This window comes from Acipenser ruthenus, chromosome 30 (assembly GCF_902713425.1).
Source record: "Acipenser ruthenus chromosome 30, fAciRut3.2 maternal haplotype, whole genome shotgun sequence".
Classification (NCBI taxonomy): Eukaryota; Metazoa; Chordata; class Actinopteri; order Acipenseriformes; family Acipenseridae; genus Acipenser; species Acipenser ruthenus.
Genome location: NC_081218.1, coordinates 11,473,029 through 11,495,196, shown reverse-complemented (window position 1 = coordinate 11,495,196; position 22,168 = coordinate 11,473,029). Strand labels below are relative to the sequence as shown.

The following is a 22,168-nucleotide window of genomic DNA, read 5'->3' as shown; positions in this document are numbered from 1 at the left end:
GGACAAATGCTTTACAGATGATCCCTGGCCTCATTAACCCATGCTGCAACATGCCAAATAAAGGAAATGGCACATTTGCACAGGCATTCTGACAAACTATGCGGGCAATGCATGTGTTACTGTTATGGAAGATGTATTGTAGGATATAGTATCCTGCAATTCCATAGGTAATGTATCCATAACTTCTAATGCTCAATCCTACATTCTGAAAACTATAAGCCACAAAGCAGACAAACATTCTGCCTAATGGATTGATGATTCAAATAAAATACAGACTAAAAGAGCAACGCTATATAAATAGGTAATCTGGATTATATCTTCCAGGGTTGCCACTATACTGACTTGTAGGGCCATTGAAAGAAATGGTTAATGTTGTGAGGCCGTTGTCTCCTTTTCTTCAAACTGATACTGTTGTCTTTATCACTTAAACCCCTAACTGCTTTAATTGTGAATGGAACTTCTTCAAAGAGTTATGCGGCTGCAGTCCTCAACAATTAAAATAATAAGCGTGTTCATAGTTTATTGAAAGTCTACAGTATAATATGGTATTATAAAATGTTACAAGATGCAATAAAATATGAACACACTTTTTTTTTTTTATAGCAAGTTATGTATTTTTAGATTGGGAAAAAAATGCAGACATGCTGCAAATGTGAACATGTTAAATTGTTAAAAAAAAAAAATAAAAAATACAATATTAAATGTTTTAAAATCACTGCTGTTATGGATTCCGACACCTGTCGGCAAGGAGGTTGAAGTGCTACAACCGCACATACAGCTAGCGTTTTTGCACAGTGTTTAAGGCACAGGCGTATTACGCCAACACTATAATGTCATTAAAAAACCCTTTGATCAACAGGCAACATGTCATGAAATACAGCTTGTTCCACGTTTGGTCATGTCATGTTAACAATTAGACTGCCTGTTTTGCTTTTTCTCTCAATTGAAAAGTGTAATCAACTGGGTCTGTGTGGAACTGATTTTTATGTAAAAAATAAGCAAACAAACAAACAAACAAACAAACAGACATTAAAAGCCTTGCAATTATGACCAGCTACCTGCGTTATGAAATGTAAATCAAACAAACCTGCTGAGGAACACAAAAGCACCACCTTCCAGACAGTGTAATAAGTATTTTATTGCATTTTATAATGCCATTGTCAATAATTAGTACAGATTACATGCAACTAGACCTACTGTACAGTTTTTTTTATTGTCTGCAAGAACAGACACAAGGAGAATCAGGTTACAAATACACAGATATATGTGTTTTAAAATTTTTTATACAGCATGAAGAAAAATGGCAGTGACTCGTGTAAGAGGGGTACCCCAGCAATGATAGTCAGTGGGGGCTGGCGTATTTGCTCACTCATATACCTCCGACCACCCATCCATCACCTTCCCAGGTCTCACATAAAACAAATGAAACAGGTACAGAAAGTCACTGCAGGAAAATGTTTACACAGTTTTAAGATACAATGGGAGGATAATTGTGAGTGGTAGTTTCTTCTGTTCTAAGTGTGATTACCACAGTGCAGAAGAGCCATGTTCTGTGTGGGATGTCTTTGACCCAGTAACATCAATGCACAGCCAAATTGTCACATTACAGTGGGCTTGCCATGGTGTTGCAGGAATATAACCAGAACCAATATATGATATTAGTATTATTAGTGACTTTTAGGGTAGGCTGTCATTTGACTAAAGAAAGTGCAAATTTGTATGAAATGTGGGAGTCGGGTAACACTTTAGAATAAGTCTTTTCTACAGCTTGCAGGTAATTCAATGGAATGCAAATTAACACATGGCTCTCCTTTTCAATGCATTCCACACGCTGTCATATTACACACTCAATCAGAATGAATGTAACACGATGGACGGGTGATTATTTCAAAGCATGACACAGTAAACTACTTTTTGTATTGATCCAGAAACTGTCCCGTTAGCAGTGGGGAATAAAACAAAATGTAATTTGTTGGTGGTGTTGCACCAGTGATGCACACAGCGGTGTAAAATGACTTTCTGACCCAGGTAATATTTTCAGCAGATCGAAACTACCACTGCTTGGTGAAACACAGTATTGAACATTATGGTAGCTACAGGAATGGTTCAGTTTTAAAGGGAGTTTTTACACATATTGGCAGCTGAAAGGACCAACAAAATACTTTAAAATTGCTCCTTCTTAAAAGCAAGAAGGGGCTACATATTTCTTCAAATTCTTGAGGTTTGGTCCTGTCTTTGAGGAAAGTCCTTCTGAGGTATCAGTACACAATGAATTCAGCTTTGTTTTGTTTGTTTTTTTTTTTCCTTAAAAATGCATAAATGCAATACGGAGACAAAGAGTATCAAAATAGACCTAGCTAAGATAAATATACAAACAGGTGTGTTACCTAAACCGCTCATCTAACTTTTTGTTTTTAAGATAATACATTTAATTAAAAAAAAAAAAAAATAGCGAACCAAACAAAAAACCGTCCCAGACGTTTCATGAAAAACTATTTAACCATTATACCTGCTGCACTTAATATGATAAATACATACATTTAGCAGAAGCAAGAGAGTATAGGGAAGAAAAAACTGAGCTGAAAGCTTTACAATTGCTAAACAGGTGCAGAAAAAAGAAAGTAATATAAAAAAATAAAAAGCACTGCTCAAAAGCCAAGCCGCAATATACATTAACACATTAAGATTGTAAAGTAACTTATCTAGTGTCATGAATGTTTGCTTTTTTCATCAATGATCTCTGTGAACCTACACATTATAAAACAGTTTACAAATGTACCTTTAAAGCGTTATTTTTAAAAATGCTGCAGTTCCTTTTTTTCCTTAATCATCCTTAGATGCACAGCTCATAATTAATATTATTTCATTTGGAGCATGGTTCCAAGCTGTAGTTGACTCTTTGGATATTCATGATGGATATTTATTTATTAGATACGTCGTCCCTTTCATAATGCCAGATCGTCTGTTATATAGAACATCATAAATACATACAAACAAAGCAGAAAATAACCCAATAAATCAATCTTTCAATTATCTGGTTAGAATATCTGGACACACCACCTGGGAGTAGAAAAGCAAACGTCTTTTGTACCTCGCAACCTGCAATATTCATAAAAAATAAAACATAATAAAAATCTATTTCTGAAATACAAAGCTGCCAGACTTCCAGAGCAATCACCTGGAAACATGGTGGCTGGCCGATTTAAGATGGTATTTCACAATTAGCTTAGTAAATGTAAAATGATTTCAACCATGTTCCAGCAGAACCACCTTAAATTCGTCACCATTGTTAATGCAGTACACAGCATTTGATGCTTAACTTGAGCCTCTTAGCATTTCCATGGCTTTAATACTTGTTGGAGGCTGTCCACAGCTCAAACTTCCCATGCGATATAATCAAATCTTCCAAGTGAGGCTCAGAAGGGTTTTATTTACTTTAATTACTTAGACTGGTGAATACACAAACACTTTAGTCTTCTTTAAGCCAGTTTAAAAAAAAAAAAAAAATCTGTATCTTAAAAACCGTCTATTACATTCATTGGAGACAGCTTCTGTGTATTCGTTCAGACATTCCTCTCGCAGGAAACAGAACTATATAATACATATTGCTACTGTGTGAATTCACAAGAGTATTTCCACAGCCTGTCCACTTTTCTTTGCAACGAGAACAACAGAATGATTGCCCTACTAAGCAATCTTAATAACTGAAGATCTCAATTGCCCTTCCTGGCACGTCAACAGCCAGTCTTCATTATAGTACAGTAATTGAAGAACACAATTGAGCTTCAGCATAAAGGATGTGTGTCTACATTAGATATGCTAATAGATCACTTAAAGGTGGTGCCTATGGATTCAATGCAGACCTTTTCAAGGCTCCCAGCCTCTTATGTTTTGCTCTTAATAATAATAATCCTTTCTGAGAGGTAGTACTTCACATTATTAATTAAATGTTTATTTCTATGAATATCTTGTCGGGCGTAGTGTGTGTCATTTTGTTTGTATTTTTTGTAATAATCCATGGTTACTATTGTGGGCGCATTGTATCACAGAAATAAATATTGTTTTGGTATTTTGTAGTTATGGATACACGGTCTCAACCTTTTTAATATTTTGCTCTTAGAAAACCATTTCTGAAGAGGTAGTATTTTTTTTTTTAAATAATAAATCGTAATTATTATTTTAAACATTATTTTAGGAGTAGCGACTCCTGCTTTAAATCCTGTTTAATGAATGACTGATTCGGGTCCTCACCTTTCAAAAGAACCCATATGCTTTTCCAAAAACATACTACAACTGTTAAACAACATACCAATTAGTTTTACATTAACAAAATCTACACACTTTTTTTTTTTATTAACTATCATGTTTAGATTAGAAAGGTAAGTTAGGCGAACACAGGTTTACAATTTTTTTTTTTTTTTTTTAATAACATTGAATATGGTACATCTTAGAATCTGCAGCATGATACAGTCTAAGATAAAGACAGATTTGTTTTCTTTTAAATTTATAGTGATTCATCTACGAAGCAAAACGTGGTGAGGGGTACATCTCATTTACAATGAATACAGATTGTCCCCATGGGTCCAAGCTTTGCCCACTTATTATTTCAAGTGTCTTACAAGATCTATATAAAAAAAGAGCACTAAGATTTGAATTCATCCTCTACCATGAGGCTTCGTAAGATCCGTGTTCACAACACTATTTCAGCCTGAGTGTGAAAAAGGATACAGCTTTTCTTTAAGTGCTTTCTTTATAAAAGGAACTAGAGGAGGTTTGTTAATACTGTTTGAGTTTTTGGCCTACTGTAACTTTTTGCTTCTTGGACTGCCAACGCTTTAAAGAGTTTTTAAGGAACCAAATTCATTTCTTTTATTTTTTTTGTTAACTTTGGTTTGGAATGCTCCGTGCTGTAAGCAATCACATTTGAAAATAATTTAAAAAAGAAAGAAAGAAAGAAAAAGGAATATTTTGGCGAGTATTTTTAGAAAAAAAGAAAAAATGGTTTTTGGTTTCCTACAAGTTTCTTTGGTAACCTGTAACGAAAAAAAAACAAAAAGAAAAAAAAAAAACATAAGACATAATACAAAAACTATTAAGGAAAAACATATTATAATAGTAATAAAGGAAGAAAGTTGTTCAATTTGGTATGGCACTACATAAATGGTATGCTTTTGTGCTCTCTGACAAAAGTTAAAATCTCTTAAGCTGCTCCAAACATATATATATAGATATATATAGATATATATATATATATATATATATATATATATATATATATATATATATCTCAGAACTTTAAAGTGATACTATCACTGAATTGTTTGCCCACATCAAGAATCCACTACTTTCTTTGTTTTTTTAAACATTTGGATGCTGATCAAGGTAGATTCTTAGTGGAATGAGGTATTCAGTGACTGTGGTGGTTTTTAAAGCAATTCTTTTTTTTGTATGACAGCAGACATTAGTAAAAACACAACATACATTGACTACTGCTGGAACTTGGGATGGATCGTTTAATGACTGTACAGAGTGCCTTTAGTACCCGGTTACAGTACACTGGCCTGATGGAAAACCAAGTCTCACTATACAGAGTTTATCTTACATATCTCTATGTGTTAACCCTTACAGAAAGAAAATATATTTTCAATATATTACATACAAATATTTGAAAATAAATCATAACATACGGTATATGTTAAACATATTTAAACATGTGTTCATTTATTAAATACAGGCTCACCGTCTGTATTGTGAAGCCATATATTTAAAAAAAAAAAAAAAAAAGTATGAACCATAAACACCATATTTTGAAAATATATTTCCGATCCCTTTGGGAAGTGCTATTTTGTACAAAAAAAATATAAATAAATACTAAAAAAAAAAAAAGTTAGAAGGAGACAGAAGGGCTGAAAAAAAAATGTGCTAAAAAAAGTGTTTTGAAAACAATACTTGTTAACTTGAGACATCTAGTGTAGCAACTGTAAAATGTCATCCTTAAGTTTCTGATCCTTAGAAATAACTGCTACTGTACAGTCACCCCTGTGGAAATGACAGTATTTAAAACTACACTGTGTCACTGGCAGTTGCTAGTTGGATTACAGCGTTAGAGGATAGGACACTGAAGAACATTAAAGCAAGACCTTCATTTGATTTTCAGAGACCACAAAGCTCTCGTCTCAGATTGGAGGGCCTGGTCCCTTGATTTTCCTGAGGAATCCCCAATTAAAAAAAAAATAATAATAATACAAACCAAATTTAAAAACAAAAATATTTGGAGTTGTCTGGTACAGCTGAGCAGAGTACCCAAACAAATTCAGAGGACCCAATTTTGTCTGTTCATAACGAATTTTAGTGCTATAATGTTGTTGCCTGTAGTTAGAAGCATATCATTTTGCGCCTTGATCTAAAAACATTGGAAATAACTACCAACACCACCACCGCCACCACCCACACCTGAAAAAGAGGCCAAACAGATTTTTTTTTTCTTCAGTTCTCCTTAATGCAGCCTGTTGGCCAACGGTGTAGAACCAATGTGTTCGAGAAGGGGGTAGGTACCTTTCTAGGTGTTTTTCAAACACGGGGAACATCAAGGGGACTGGTCTTCAGGAGTCAATCAGCCGTCCGTTAGTCACTGTGGGTCCATTCAATGGATTCATTTTTTGAGGTAATTTTCACACACCCCCTCCCCCCATCCCCCCAACAAATGTATATTTCAGAAAAGAAAGCAATGTGATTAAATCAGAAAACACTGGTATCCATACTGATAAGGTATAGTAAGAGAGGTACCTCCAAGTGGATCCCCACCCCCCTTCTTCTCAAGATGCCTAAAGCACCAATATGTGTCACTTCACATTGTATAGCAGTTGATCCGAAGAAGCAGTGAAGAGGGACACTACCTTTCTTTGTGGTTAAGGAAGCATCCAATCCAGATTTCGGTCACCGGACTTCAACAACGAAATTTGAGCAGAAGAGGAGAAGATAAACTAACCAAAAGAAATATATATATATATGTATCTATATAGAAAGACTTTCTGGTGAGCCTATGGGCCTTGAGTGGTGATCTGAAGCACCCCAGTGCTGTGGCTAAAAAGTTTGTGAGCAGATGTGAGGCCTGACCCTGTTTGTTTGTTTTGTTTTTACTTTACAAGTCGTAGAGAAAGCAGTGCTGGAGAATACGCGCTTCTACTCCAGCTCCTCCACCGCTGGCAGCTCCTCCTCCAAATCTCGCTCGTCGCCAGGCAACGGCAGGTTCTGGTTCATTGTTGCCATGAGCGACACAGGCCTGTTGTCTTCCTCTAGTAACTCAGCGGGCTCTTCCTTGACGTGAATTTGATGCCTGAGGACAAAAGTATCATCATCATCATCATCCTCCTCCTCCTCCTCCTCCTCCTCCTCAATAATATCACACAGAAAAAAACAAAAACAGCCATTTTAAGGTGGCACTTTATACTGGGTCACCATTTTGCAGTGGCATAAGTCACAGTTGTGCTTGTATGACTGGTTTCCTATACCTTAATTAATACTAATCTTGGACTAACGTTTAGCAAGGTAGCCCAAGAACAGTGCTAAATCAGGGTCTGTGAAACCAGCCAATGTTAAACCAAAGTTAAACCAGTTTGTCTAAGTGGACAGGAGGGCTGCCCAGGAGTTCCATACCCATTCTTGTAGCGCATCAGAAAGGGTCTGATCCCAGTTCTCGAAGCACGTCAGAAAGGCCCCTTACCCGTACTGCTGGGGGGAAAGCCCCGGGCTGCTGCTGCCGTTGCTGTGGATCTGCTCCACGGTGCTGCTGACGTCATCGTGACCCACATGGAGCATGTTCATGCTGCTGCCAGTCGACGTGTTCAACAGGGTGGGGCTGTTGAGAAGAGGCAGGCTGCTCTCTGCCAGGGCCGCCTGGAACACACACACACACACACACAACGATGCATTAGAAAAGGGCACTGCACCCGGAAAGAGGCTCATGCTCAGTGGAATGAGAATACGCTAGCCCTTTTATCTAGCATTCTTCTTCAATATATATTTTTGTAATTATTATTATTATTATTATTATTATTATTATTATTATTATTATTACTTTTGTTCTCTTTTAACCGACACGTAAAGCGCTTTAAGATACTGTGGTATGAAAGGTGCTATATAAATAAAAAAACTTTGAAATTAAACTGAAAATTTTACCAGATCAATGGCTGTAATGGCCGGAGGACAGCGGTAAAGTAACATGGGATACAGAATAGTCAGTACAAGGAAATTATGGTTGATTGAATTATTAAAACAAAGGTTTTCTACTAAATAATACTGCATGATCTTTAATGCGTACATAGTGAACATAACTTTCCAAACACACAATACAGTGCGTAGCACCTATCAGGTTGTCCCATTAGTATTTGTGTGTGTCAAACTCCAGCTCTTCAGTTTGGCCACTAGGGGTCTCCTGTTCACAACAATCCGAACTGCCTGCCAGGATGCAATTGCTGTAGAGTAGTGGCATTTACTTAAAAAGGTGGGTCAGAACCAATATACTTGTTTCCTCATAAAGTATGCATGATCTCATTTACGATGCTCCAAATTCCCTGGGTTTAACTCATCTATTAAGGGATGTGTGCAATTTTATGAGTCTGCTTACCTTACACTCTGAAATGCATGAAACAGCTATGTACAGTACAGGGTAATTTGGAGTTGACATTCCACTTTTGAATACTAACAGCATTACCTCAGTAATGAGTCAATGATGAAACTCTGCAGGGAGGTGGCACAGCCTTGGAAAGGTTAGCACATGTTTAAATGGGTAATATTTTAGAAGGTTCTTCCCCTATAAGCCTGTTTTGAATAAATCAGCTCTGGCAAATGTAATAAAGAGTGACCCAACATCGATATTGGATTGGGATTTTTAAAACAAGCATACTATTGTGGGATCACTTCACACACAGAGGTTACAGTCTCCCAAATAATGGCCTCTCCCCAAAGTTTTATCATTAAATCCTAACTGAAAATCGAAAACCATTTCAAAACGAATGACTGTTTCTGAAGCTGTGTAAACACCACTAGTGCCAAGATAAACTCTGCGCTGAAATAAATAAAATAAAAAAAGCAAGAAAAGATAAAAACAACCAGAAACACTGGCATTAATTGCCAAACCTTCCATTTCTTCAGCCCGTACTTCGAAATTATTATTATTGTTGTTGTTTCCTTTTATTTAATTGGCTGTGGCAGCCGTGTTATGACCTGGAGGACCCAAGCTTCACACATTAAGCGCCTCAGATAGGCCAAGCCTGAGCTTGAATTATGCCTTATTAATAGGTTGCTTAAGGCTTGCATTTTTTATTCATGATGGCATTTTACAGAGGTTAGAGAAAAATAAAGGGCAAGGCATCTTTAGACAGAAACAGTTCTTGTAGCGGTCATGCTCAATATTTATACTGTATACATATGTAGCCTCTGTAGATATTGAGACCCTGATATTGATACAGCTATCTGAAATGTCTTTATCAGATGGAAATTACGTCACATTATATAATATAGGATGCTTTATACACAAAGATTTTCACCCCAGTGTCTTTCAGGGCCCCCTCACCTTTGTGGAGTGGATATCAGCTTGTATCTTACAGCCCCCCCATATGCTGTTCTCTCTTGTATCTAACACAATACACAACGAAGGACTGTGAATCATTGTTACACAGCTCAGCACAGTGTTTTTCTGCCACTGTGTTACCTGGCCCTTGACATGTACTGTTTGGTTCAAGAAATGAAAAGCAAAAATAAAAAATAAAACAGTTTTTTTTTTATTTTACAACCAGGGAAGCATTGCTTTGCTGAGCTTGTCAGAGGAAACAACCTTTTTTATATATATGCTGATTTGTAGACTGTAGCAGTCAAAGCACTGGAGCAAGCTGTGTTACTACTGTTTACATGAGCCTGAAATGCATTTTTACGACTGAAGTGAACCCAAATGCCTCGCTCCCTTATTGATATTCCTTTTATTTCCGAGGACAGCTCAAGACTGATATCATGCCATGACCCTAATTGGCAAACAGTTGATGCAATAAATCATCCTGGATTGCTTTGCTATCGGCGCGGCAGTGGTCTGGAAGTTGCTAATTCAATCAGATGCATGTACTGGTGTACAGGATGGTCAGTTAGACTTGTATTTGAAGTACCGTCGGACTTCTACATTAATACAATATAGTAGGTTGACTCACCTGATAGCTTGCGTTAAGCGATCCATAGCCAAGTCCTGAAATCATATTCTTTACTAAAGTTGGGCTTCTGGAAAAAAAAAAAATATAATGTCTATGATTATACAATGAGTGAAAGTCTGGTCTTGCCTAATTATATTAAACAAAATTAGCAGAAGGTCAAAAGTTCCTGCACTATGTTTTTTTTCTTTACTTTTTGAAACTATTAGTCACTTAATGGTTGAAGAACCAAGCAAATTTGGGCTGTCATTGAAATCACAACCAATCCCTTTATATGTCCAGCTGGGTACTAGTACCTACCCGGTCATCTTTGGTGGTCTCCTCTTTTGGTATTCAACTTCATCCACTGTCCACACAGCCCCCTTCACATTCTCTACTCGGACAAAGCACTTGTGTAGGCTCAGGTTATGGCGTACTGCATTCTGGAGGAGAGAGGACAAGGAGGAAAGGACTGTTTGTAAGCAGATGACATGGTTTTACAAAGGTAGAAGATACAGTAATAGAAAGTACAGTATGTTGAGACATGGGTTCAAAAGGGGAGAGGGAGAGAGAGAGACAGACATTGAGAGAGTGACGTCTCTAATTATAAAGGATATGCCTTAAGAGGAGAAGGCAAGGATGTGAATTATTCAATTTCTTTTGCACTATATATACCACTTTCTTCAAAGTTCCATATTTAATTTTAAAACCAGTTAAATAATGAACTCAGGTTTTCAAAGTCTGATTTCATTCTCTACCGTGACATATCTCCCCTTTCAGAGAAAAACAAATTCTACACATATTGGACTAATGCATAATGTTGTGCCAAAGGGCCATTGGACTAACTCACTCGGTAAGACAACGCAATGTTAATAGCTGCAATTCTGATGATAAAATAAAAAAGATGGTCCCCCTTTAAATTTCACTAATCAGCCACTATCTAGAAAAACACCCCAGGGGAGTCAAATTCCTTTTCATCTGCTATTTGTAGTATGTTCATGCCCAATTTCATTACCAATTTTAATTCGTGTATAATTAAATCCAGTGTATTTTTTCTGACACGCTTTTTTAATCCATAAGGGAGGGATGCTGAGGCTGGAATCACTCCTAACCATAATTACAAGTGCCATAATCACGCTAGCCCTCCCGTCTTTGAATAAATTTCCTCACGCTGAAGCGATGATGCTTAGTTTTGCAAATTAGTATGACCCCAATTTCAGACGGCCACCTCGCGCATTTTATTTGCATTCCTATTCGTGATGAAAGACTAATTCTCCCAGTTAAAACATTAGCAGCAATTTAAAGGGGTCAGACTCTGCAGACAAACAAAAACGCCTCAACTGTCAAAGAAGAGAAGAGGGTGGCAAACATAGCTTACAAGAGTTATTAAAAATGTGCAGCTAGCAACACAAACAGCATCAGAAGTGTCTTGCCTGAGAATCCTGTAACGTACTGTACAAGTTACCTGCATATTAAAAACGTTGTTGTCAGCTATTCCTGTAAAGTTGTCAGTAACCCTTACTGCGATGCCAGTAACCCTGTATTGAGATTGCGCCCACGTGTGTAAACGATGCTTGGCATGTTAAGAAACACACACAAAGGATACTGAGCTCATATAAATACTCGTGATTCGTGTTACTCGTGATTCAAAAATGTGTCCTCACCCAAGCACTTGAATGAAGCTTTTTTGTTTCAATTGTTTGACTGTTTTAGTCCGTCTTTCCAAATCAATTACAACTCCAGCAGCAAGCTCATTTGCACTGAGCACATGCAAACAAATAAGTAAATAAATACATAATTAAAAAATAAATGAAGTGGGGCCATCTAAATACAGACGGAGGGATGAACAGACAGACAGATGCCTCCTTACACCCCCGGAACCTGATACCCTATAACTAAATCATGTTAATACCACATTTCATGACAGCTGAATAAGCAGCTCTCCAATAAGTGTGACATACAGATGGATGGGAGATAATATGGGTCTCTATGAACTTAATTTTTTTTTTGTGATTCACACTGTTAAGAACCCTGTCTTATGACCCATCGATTATCTACAGTATGTACATGAAAAGCACCAGAAGTCATAAAAGACTGTTCGGTCTTTTAAATAATTCACAAGGTCTGAACACTGAAGAGCTCGCTTGAGAAAGGTTTCATCCTCCTGGTATCAAGCTAAAGCCATTAATTGTTATCTTTCATAAAATGTGAAATAAGAGGTAAAAGATATTCCACATAGCCCCGATCAGCAGCTTTGAAAGCTCCGCAGTGTCAGCCTGCCGCGCTCCCGTTCCCTCCTCCAGCGCCACTCTCACGAGGATCTGCCACACAAATTAGTGGAATTCTTTTTTTTTTTTTTCACACCAGAAACTGGGTCAGAGCTGGCAAGGTCCACGCTGGAAGTGCAAATTTCTAATGAGCTCCAGTGACAGCTTGTTTAGTTATCCGGCAGATCTAACTGGGGCCTTCCACACAAACCTCTGGTGTTGAAGGTGTCGCCGGCAGGCACACGTTCAAGTCAAACGAGGGGACCGTGCAGAAATGACATTTCATATGACAGTAACCCTCTTTCTCTTCAGCTTCGTAACAATGACATTAGGAGATGGGTTGAAATGTGGTAGTGGCTGCTGCTGCTGCTGCTGCACACAGTGTCCTGCAGGCTGGTGTAAGGGGGGGATGAACTGCTGAAATGAGATGTAATACAACTGTATAGAAGCGTTTATAATGTGTCTGCACCATGTCTGATGAGATTACAAAGACATGTTAATGGATTCAGGTTTTGGTATTCTTCCACTTGCAACAGAAGTGTGTGTTAACTTACCAGCATCACTGCCAAGCTGCTTTATTAGAGCTGTTAGTTTAGCTCAGGGGCAGAGGAGGTGGGTTTGAGTGGAATTACTTGATTAAGATTTCCCTAATCAGTTGGGTAGGTTCAGTACGTAGCCCACGTAGGATACAGTAACCACATTGCAATGGAAAGAAGGAAGAGATGGTCAAGAATAATGAACGGCACCCTTTAAGAGACAGAGTGATAGGGTGTGTGTATTTGAGGGAGGTCACGTTGCTGGATAAATAGCAGGGCTTTACATACCAGTGCCAGTATGCCAGCACCTTTCAATAGCACTGCAATACAGTACAGATTCCTACACTGTTACAGCAGGTAAAGCATGTACTATGCACTGCTAAGTGAAAGCCAGCATGCTTGACATGTTCTATAACTACGCTCTGGCAAAGTAAACTATTAAAACAATGCAGTAGGAGGTAAATTAGTAGGCTGTGGCTGCCCACCGGTGCAGCCCTGGATGCAGTGCGATTCGTTCAGTGCGCACACAGACACAGGTCTAGAGATGGCACAATTCTCTCTGCTCACAGCAGATCTCGCGCACAGATAGAGCGATCTCCAGAGCCGAGTGCCCCACATTAATCATCCACCGCAAATTAAATAGGGAGATAAGGAAGAGCTTTATTGCGGTGAACTTTATGTAATGTGCCTGCAGTCAGATAAAGAGGAAAACTGAACAAACAGGCATCGCCAGCATCTGTCTACAATTGCTGTCACCCCAGGACAATGAATTCCCTCTGTGAGGCAGCTCTTTAGATCAAAATAAATAAATAGCAGAGTCCTTTGTTGTAATCGGATTTGAATACAGAGCTCATAAAACTAAGGGAAAGGCTACAGCTAGGTATACTATGGCCATGGCTCTTACGCTAACTTGAAGGACCCTCACTGTAAATCCCCACCTCTGTACAGCTCTCCCACTGGACAGAGCAGAGACTGGATAGTTATAAAAAGGACTGCTTCCATTTAGTTTTGGGTCCTTCTCTGATTTACAGATTAAATGTGTATCTAAAGTAACACGCAGACAGCTGTTTATTAGGAAAGCAAGCACATTTTGCATTGTCGTGCTCCTCGTTTGTGGAACTCTACTCCGGTTGATCAGGCAGGTTGAAACATTGGATTCTTTAAAGTCTAAATTGAAAACATGTATTTATTTATGTGCTTTTATATAATTGGTTGTAGCTGTAGTGTATTGTACATGTGAGCTCTCTTGTTTTGTTTTTAACTTTGTACAGCGCTCTGGGAAGCCATGGAGTGAAGGGCGCTATATACATGTGTGTTCTATTGCATTAAAATGCACCATGGACAGTATATGTTTGTATGTGTCATTGGACAGACTTAATTTAAACCCTTATAGCAGGGAATGATCCTCACCACATCCAGGAGTAGTTAAAGATTAATTAATTTTTCAGCTAAACCTGTCTGGCAGAATAAAAAAAACTGCCACGCCTCAGTAGGCTCAGCTATGCACACCTCCAAAGCAAACTTCACGCACTTGACTGCAAACTAGGTTTTTCCCACACAACAAACATAATCCTGTGTGACAAAAGGACTCCTGGCAGGGGATGACACAATGATCTGTTTTTACAACCAAACAAAAAAAAAACAAATCAAAAAAGGGCGAGGGAGCTGCAAGTCTGTCTCAACACGTCGCAATTTCTCATTTCTGTGAACTAGGAGGGCCAGAAACGAACCAGCTGAAACAAGCCATGCATTTACTCATCTATTCTTTTCCTGACTGATTATTCGTACGTTCAGTTCTGTACCTTTTTTCTTTACCGTCACTAATGTTACAGCTGGAGAGCAGGGTTTTATGAGAAAAATAAAAAGGACCGCAACTCTAAATCGACTGGTGAATCACAACTGTTCACACAGCTGAATCTTCTGCAGATGTCTAGTGAAATTATTATATAATGAGAGATGCGCACAGCCCAATATTACACAACACTTCTTAAACATGCTGTCTCCTGCAGTGCTGTATATCTTTGGCAACAGAATTATGATTATTTTAAAATCTCTCAACAGTTGTGACTACATTGAAGAGGGTATTTTAAATGAGGACTACAGAAAAGAAAACAAAACCAAAACCTCTTACCTTCCATGTTGCTGTGTTTCTCCTGAAATAGGCGAACATTCGTGTAAACCAGTTGTAAATTTCATTCAGGGTTAACTGCCTATCTGGGGCTTCCAATATAGCCTGCAAGAAAGAAACACTCCCAGTATTAAGACTTGCATGGATGCATCTGTTCCATTTTCTGACAACATGAACAACAAATATAAGCAAGACCCTTTACACCCTTTCCCAGCTCAACTACGATTGACTGCCTAGCTAGATTTACATCATTGGTACCAACTCTCCATCATCCTTCCTGTTTGCTAAACTGTCATTTGAAAGCACAGGTTACGAAGTCAAACAAGTTTCCTTACATGTCGTATGAGCGAGGCGTAGGTAAAGGGAGGTCTGACATCAGCATTTTTGTAGAATTCCTGATTCTGTGCAAGCTCTGTATATATATAAAAAAAATCCAAAAAGCACAAAACAGTTAGAATCTTTGCTTGTGAGCAGATTGCAAAAAAACAACACAAAAGCTACTATGGTACAATAATCACACATTAAAAAATAAATCTCTCTTATTTATTACTGACCCATTGCTAACTGGAGCTGTAAACTGCAGTAGCCTCCATGGCCCTTACCCGAGGCGATGGGGGTGCAGAACTTATCAGAGTTCCTCCGGCGGATGGCCCCCCCCACACTGTGCAGGCTGGAGGAGCTGATGACGGAGGGCCCCTGGCGCAGGGGGGTGATGGGGGCCGTGGCAGAGGTGGGGGGGTGAGGTAAACCTTCCGGGAAAGTGTCCCCCTCTCTCTTCAAAAGAGAGGCACTGGCTGCCAGATTGAGCTGCAACGAGAATTCAGACACATGCAACCATGATCCGAGATAAGACACACTTAAAAGGTAGCGTTACAGTTAGAGCCTCATTTCTGTACTAGGGCTAGAAACACTGGGTGTGATCCGTTTCCATCTTTAAAAGTGTTTCCATTGTTTAGAAGGCAGGGATGGAAGCTACAGAACAACACGTCTCACCCCTGACCCTCATTGTTGCCATGCCCAGCCTTGTTCTTTTCTAATCCTGCCTCGGTTATCCTGCTGGAGATATATGTATACACAATGTTACTATTTATAATGAACAGACACTAGAACACTTTGTGTAAAAGGACGAATAAAAAGGCAGCCTGGTCAAGAAGAAAGCTTATTACTGGAAGTTTTTTTTGTTTCCTCTTTCATTCTGCAGATGCCCAATTAAGAGGAGCTGAAGCCCCTGGACCCCAGTTCATAGTGGCGCGTCTCAATGGGAGTTTCTTGTTTGTTCTAATTAAAAGTGCACTGAACTAATACTATAAATTAACTAGACTGCCGCCGCATGTATTGTAGCTCAGTTGTAAAAATAAATAAATAATTAAATAAATGAAATGTCCCATCTTGAGTAATTAGGAGGCGAAATTGTTTAACAGGTACTTAATTAATGTTGGAACGGAGCCAGCGTCGGTGAGACTCAGGCAATCTTAATTGAGTGCAATCTTTGTTTTGCTGGTGCCTTGCGGGGCTGCGGCACTGCTCTGAACCTCACTGCAGACACCACATGCACTTTCTCCATTTCCCATTAGGTACTAACGGCAGCTGGAAATGGCCAAAACAGGGCCACCGGTGTCCTACTTTAACAGGGCAGTACAACACAATTTATATCTTTCCCTCAAATTAAGACACTCCAGATGTAATTGACAATTCATTTTCAATGTCTTTCTACTTTAATACAAGATTACTCATCAATCTCGTGATGAAATATTCATCAGTTCCATTTCTTCTTGGGCTTTGTAATTATAACGCACTATAAGATGTATATGCGGATAGGAATATGAGAGCTGATTAATGCAGTGTATGAAGTGTTCCTGAACTTCACGCTTGGTATTTCATCTCTCCATCAATCGATCTATGTAGCAGTGTTCTGTAGATGTCTTCCAAGCAGGCAACAGATGCTTGCAGCTATAAACTGGCGCTCTCTGTGTCATCCCTGTCGTGAAGCTCCCCTATCCACATCTCTGCTGTACTTACGGGCTGGTTGAAAGGCTTTGGCTCCGATGGCCTCATATGCAGATGTGTCATCATTGCTTGCAGACGCTCGCTCTCCTTGGATAACTACAGGTAGAGAAACACACCAGTAATGTACAGGTTCACCTTCATGTCTATAATATTAAATTCAATGGAATACCATCGTTGGCATCATTTAAAAACCTACAAGCTCTGCTCACCAAACATATAAATATACGTACACAACATACAAGCTATGATTTCTTGCACAATGTAAACTCTTCAAATAGTCTATACAGACCATAGTTTTGATGCTAACCAAATTATCACTTTCTACATTTTCAGTGTGATATCGCCTTATTTATTTATGTTTCTTTCTTTATTCAGATTCTGCATAAAAAAATTTACCCCCCCAAAAAAGTTTACACTGGTCTTGTTGCTCCACCCTTAAGTAGCACTCTTCCCTAGACATTACTGCCACCTAGAGGGCAAGACTACACATTACAATACTTGTTGAACTGTACTACCTCAGAATTTTAGGAGACAGGGGTCAAAATGGGCCGAAAACAGTGTGTGTGTATCTATCATAGGCTTCATTTTGAAATTAAGTACAAAAATAAATAGAGACCAAGATATGTGAATGTAAACTCAAGTGTTTAGAAACATTGTAACATTGTACTAATGGCTGGTATTGCACTCGTATGACAGGCAGACTATGCAGCGTAAAGGAATATCCCCTAGAAAGTGTCCTGAGGGCATCAGATGATTCGAGGGCATTTCCCATTTACTCCCACCTTTCACTTCCAGAGCTCGGCAACTCTACGAAATCAAGCCACCCTGTCCCTAACCCAACCCGACCTAAAACCTAACCTCAAACCCAACACCTAACCCTAAACCTAACCATTAAGAATCATCTGATGCCCTCAGGACACTTTCTAGGGGATATTCCTGTGTGCTGCGGCAGACTATCGAGATGTTTAGCACTGTGATGCTTTTTGACATGAGCGGTCTCCCTGTCACTTTGCATTTCTGTTGTTGGTTTAAACAGTTTATTATGCACTGTTTACTAAACATTGCTGGGGTTCTGTTGCAGCCAGTGCATTTTTTCTTTTTCTTTTCTAGGAGAATCAATCTAAAATTCTTAAGATGTCAATTAAATGTTAAGAGCCTGATTTCTCTGTTTGCTTAATGGTATAATTCCTTGGACCTGGGTTCAACAACACCCTCTAACAACACTCACCTTTAGTCAAACTCATTTTAATATGCTTGAAAGGTCCTGCATTGACGTTGGTAATGGGCTTTTATAATAATGGCTGCCACCAGTTTAAAATAGTACACCTTCAAGATAAATCTTCTGAATCGAGTCACATCTGTGGGCTGTTCGCATCCATTGCTTCATACTGAAAACCTTATACTGTAGCAGGCAAACTCTCAAAGTCCTGGACTGTGTTGCATTGGGGTTAACCAGGCGTTGGCACAACCCATGCAGCTCAATAATAAGCACTGGTTTGTTGCAGGGATCAGTGAAAGGGGTTACTGTGAATGTCCCTGGCTCTGGTGTAGCGTTTGGGAAGGCACTGCGCTCTCCCTGTCGCAAGTCTAGTTAGTGCCGACAGGGTTTGCGCTGCAATACCGGCACTTTCTGTGCCTAAACAGCGGGTTTTCGGCCCTAAAAACATTATAATTGGTGGCAGCGATGGCACCTTTTTTTCATTTTTAAATTTGTATTATAAGCTTCAGTAATTTCTATAGAACATCCAATTTCGCTGTAACAAATTGTTCAAGCACAATCGCGAAAGAAGCTTTGTCCGACATGTACACTGATGACATAGCGCTTTCTCCCACAGAAACACTAAAAAAGAGCTACTCCGTGAAATACGACACTAAAACAAATGGTTTGGCAGGAAGCGCTGTTAGTTTTGGCTTACGAACATTTATAAAAAAAAAAAAAGTAAGGCCGACTACATCGGATGGTTTCACACTGTGGACATTATGTACAGTAGTCCAGGATTTGTCTGTGAAACCAGCTGAAAGAGTAGTGCCATTATACACAGGGATGGAAATAAGACTCCCATTGCATAGCAGTTTGATCCACTCCAGCTTTTACTGTGAGTTTAATAAGACACACCTGAGCCTATTACCTATACACTGTGGCTAACGAGCTTTGTATTCCAGTCCTACCCAGGGATAGCAGAGTCTAGCATGCCAGTGTCAATAGTCACTCAATCTCCCTCTTTGCCACACAGAGTGATTTCCAATGACAGTACAAAGACAGCACACACCTGTATCTCTAGCTGTTGAACCACTTGCATTTGAACCCGGCACTGTGCAGTACTCCGATCATCTAGTGCATGTTCGTTGTTGAGGTGCCTGGAGGAAGAAAGAGCATGACATTTAAAAACAGAAGATGGTGAAAGCCAGCAGTGAGTTTTGAAGGCTTGCGTTCGCGTCTACAATTCATTCCAGTAACTCTACCACGTTTACTGGCCTAAATGGCTGTTACACCTTTTAAACCAATAAAACACATCATGCTATTGGTCATTTACAATTCCAAGTATTTAGAGCCTTGCATGCCAGCCAACCACAGCTGTTGCCCCGGGTCTCGTCTGTCATTATTTGAATGTCTAGCGAGCCAATGTAAAGCTGAATAATCCTATCAGAATACTGGCAATTCAACAGGACACACAGACAAGGTGACCGAAGAGATCCTGTCTCAGCAAACTTCCGTTCCTTGAGTTCCGTTCTTGAGTAAAGAAAGTTATTTACTGGACAGCCAGACACAATACTTTTTTTTTTTTTAATTATTTATTTTAATGCTTTATTTTGGCACCAAAAAGAGTCGAATTGAGTTTTTTCATGCCAGGGTTTTGTTTCTTTAGGTTTGTTTTTTCCAACAAAAAACAAAACTATGAAACCATTCTATTCCAAATCCAGAGATGATTAAAATTCATGATGTGTTACATAAAACATCTACAGGAAAGTTATATTTTTCCCCATCTGAGGGAAGTTTTTTTTTGTTTGTTTTGTTTTTTAACAAGGCTTATAAAGTTTATTTTCCCCCCAAACAACAGTTGGACATGAAAGAAATGGCTGAAGCCGACATATAAAACTGCCTTGTAAAACAGCAAATAAACCAGTGTCACCATGTAATTATGTCAATTTGTGCCATGTGAAAACACTGGCAAATATGTAACAGTATATATATATATATATATATATATATATATATATATATATATATATATATATATATATATATGGAGAGAGAGAGAAAAAGAGAGAGAGCGAGAGAGAGAGATTATATATATATTACACACACAGTATATATTTTTAAAATAACCTTGGATACAATCCCATCACATTACAAACCAGCCCAAATGTGAAAAAAATACAATTGAAATTAAGTACTGGAGGAATTTACCACTTGGGAGAGATACCTTGTCTAATCTTCAGGAGTACAGCGAAAAAACAGTGCTAGGGGGTTGTAAAACATGCCACTGACATCGAAGAGCAAAACACAGGACTTTTAGGAATGATTCAAATGAACACAATGCTGAAAACAAAATCATTCATATTACTTTAAAAATACATTAGACTGGTCTACACTGGACTTTCATTAACTCATCAAATGCTACTCAAAATCTGAAGGTGGGGACCTCTTACAGTAGCAAGCAGCACAATCTGTTCTACTGTGACTCCTCTTGAAGTTCCTCCTTTCAGATAGCCGTTGGACCTCAAAAGCTGTGTTTGACTTCAATCTGACACTTATCAGCGATACTGTATTAGAAAGTGGGCCATTAGCATGCTAAAAGGGGAATGTAAAAAGTTAGAACACTGTGAATCAGGCACATGAAAAACTTACACACACACACAAAAAACACAGCTTAACCAAATAAAAGAAAGAATAAAAACAGGATGACGTCTCGTGTCTAAAAAAACGGAAAGTGGTAGTTATTTAAACATATCCACGCCTGTCGTGCACCGACCTTTCCCTTTCTTTAAATCTATGTTGGGGTGTAGCCTAATATGAGCAAGCCAATAAGCTGGCTGCTTTAATCAGATAGGGAGACTTGCCAGAGTGGGAGGGTGCATCCTTTATTAAAGACCTTCTGCACTTTCCCACTGACTCAACCCCACTTGCACTAATCACCAGTAGTTATTTGCTTGTTGTCGCTGTCGCCCACTCCGGCTGCTTGGCTGTGAAAGCAACACTGTGGTTTTCCTGAGAAAGTGAGGAGTTCCTTCCCAGCCGTCCCCATCTGCTGCCCTAGTGACATCATCACAATGATCTCACCAACCGGACCAACACACTACAACCAGATAGCACTAGAGATTTTATTTATTTTATTCCCCCAACTATTTTATTTTTTTTGGTATAATTCTAACTCTCCCCAGAGTAAAAGAAACCAAAAACAAACATGAAAAACCAGACACCATTCCCAAGTGTGAATCATATGGTATTTTTCTGTTTAATACCAGTGGAAAGTTAATCCTGGTCAAACACGCACTCTGTGAAGTTGCAGCTGCCACAAAGGCATTTGACCTTTTTTTTTTTTTTTTCTTAACCAACAGCGCACCAGTCTAAGCGTGATAAGTTGTTTGAAAAACATTAAACTGTTTTTCTCTTAATCCGAATAAGATTGTATGTAATTCAATCTATCCAACTAAATGAACATTAAGTAGATACAGAAATACTTTAAAAATTATTCTACCTGCTACACAGAGATTTAAGAGCTTTGCTTTTAGAATGTGATTGCTCTGCCCTTCATAAAACGACCTTTTAATTGTATTTCTTTTTATAAAGAAAATAAGACTTATTTTGGCAAATCAGACATACTTGATTGGGCATTCAACTTAAAAATCAGACCCCTGCAATGTTGTGAATCAAGGTTAGGGAGAAAATTGCAGGTTCTCTAGCTAATATAACTAGAACAACAATAAAAATGATTTTATCTTGAACTTCGTTTTCCTAGAATACCCTTATGATTGCTATATTGCCAAGAAGCTATGTTGATGAAAACAACAAGATTACGTGTAAATATAGGTTTTAAAATGAATCTATATATA

At 38.6% G+C, this 22,168-nt stretch overlaps 1 protein-coding gene across 5 annotated transcripts in view; it reads right to left on the bottom strand.

Moving 5' to 3' along the window:
* Nucleotides 1–1,118: 1,118 nt before the first annotated feature.
* The window catches only part of LOC117395144 (forkhead box protein P4-like), a 116,639-nt gene continuing 95,589 nt past the window's right edge, over nt 1,119–22,168 (bottom strand). For 3 of the 5 annotated variants that reach the window (XM_059004837.1, XM_033994003.3, XM_059004836.1), the window contains 9 exons: nt 19,384–19,471; nt 17,126–17,209; nt 15,661–15,913; nt 15,442–15,518; nt 15,110–15,211; nt 10,497–10,618; nt 10,200–10,266; nt 7,724–7,896; nt 1,119–7,336 (listed from right to left, as the gene is read on the bottom strand). In XM_059004837.1, coding sequence (XP_058860820.1) covers nt 7,183–7,336; nt 7,724–7,896; nt 10,200–10,266; nt 10,497–10,618; nt 15,110–15,211; nt 15,442–15,518; nt 15,661–15,913; nt 17,126–17,209; nt 19,384–19,471 — 1,120 coding nt within the window. In that variant the 3' untranslated portion in view covers nt 1,119–7,182. The remainder of the gene's footprint in view (nt 7,337–7,723; nt 7,897–10,199; nt 10,267–10,496; nt 10,619–15,109; nt 15,212–15,441; nt 15,519–15,660; nt 15,914–17,125; nt 17,210–19,383; nt 19,472–22,168) is intronic. The other 2 variants (XM_059004838.1, XM_033994015.3) reach the window with 1 other exon arrangement.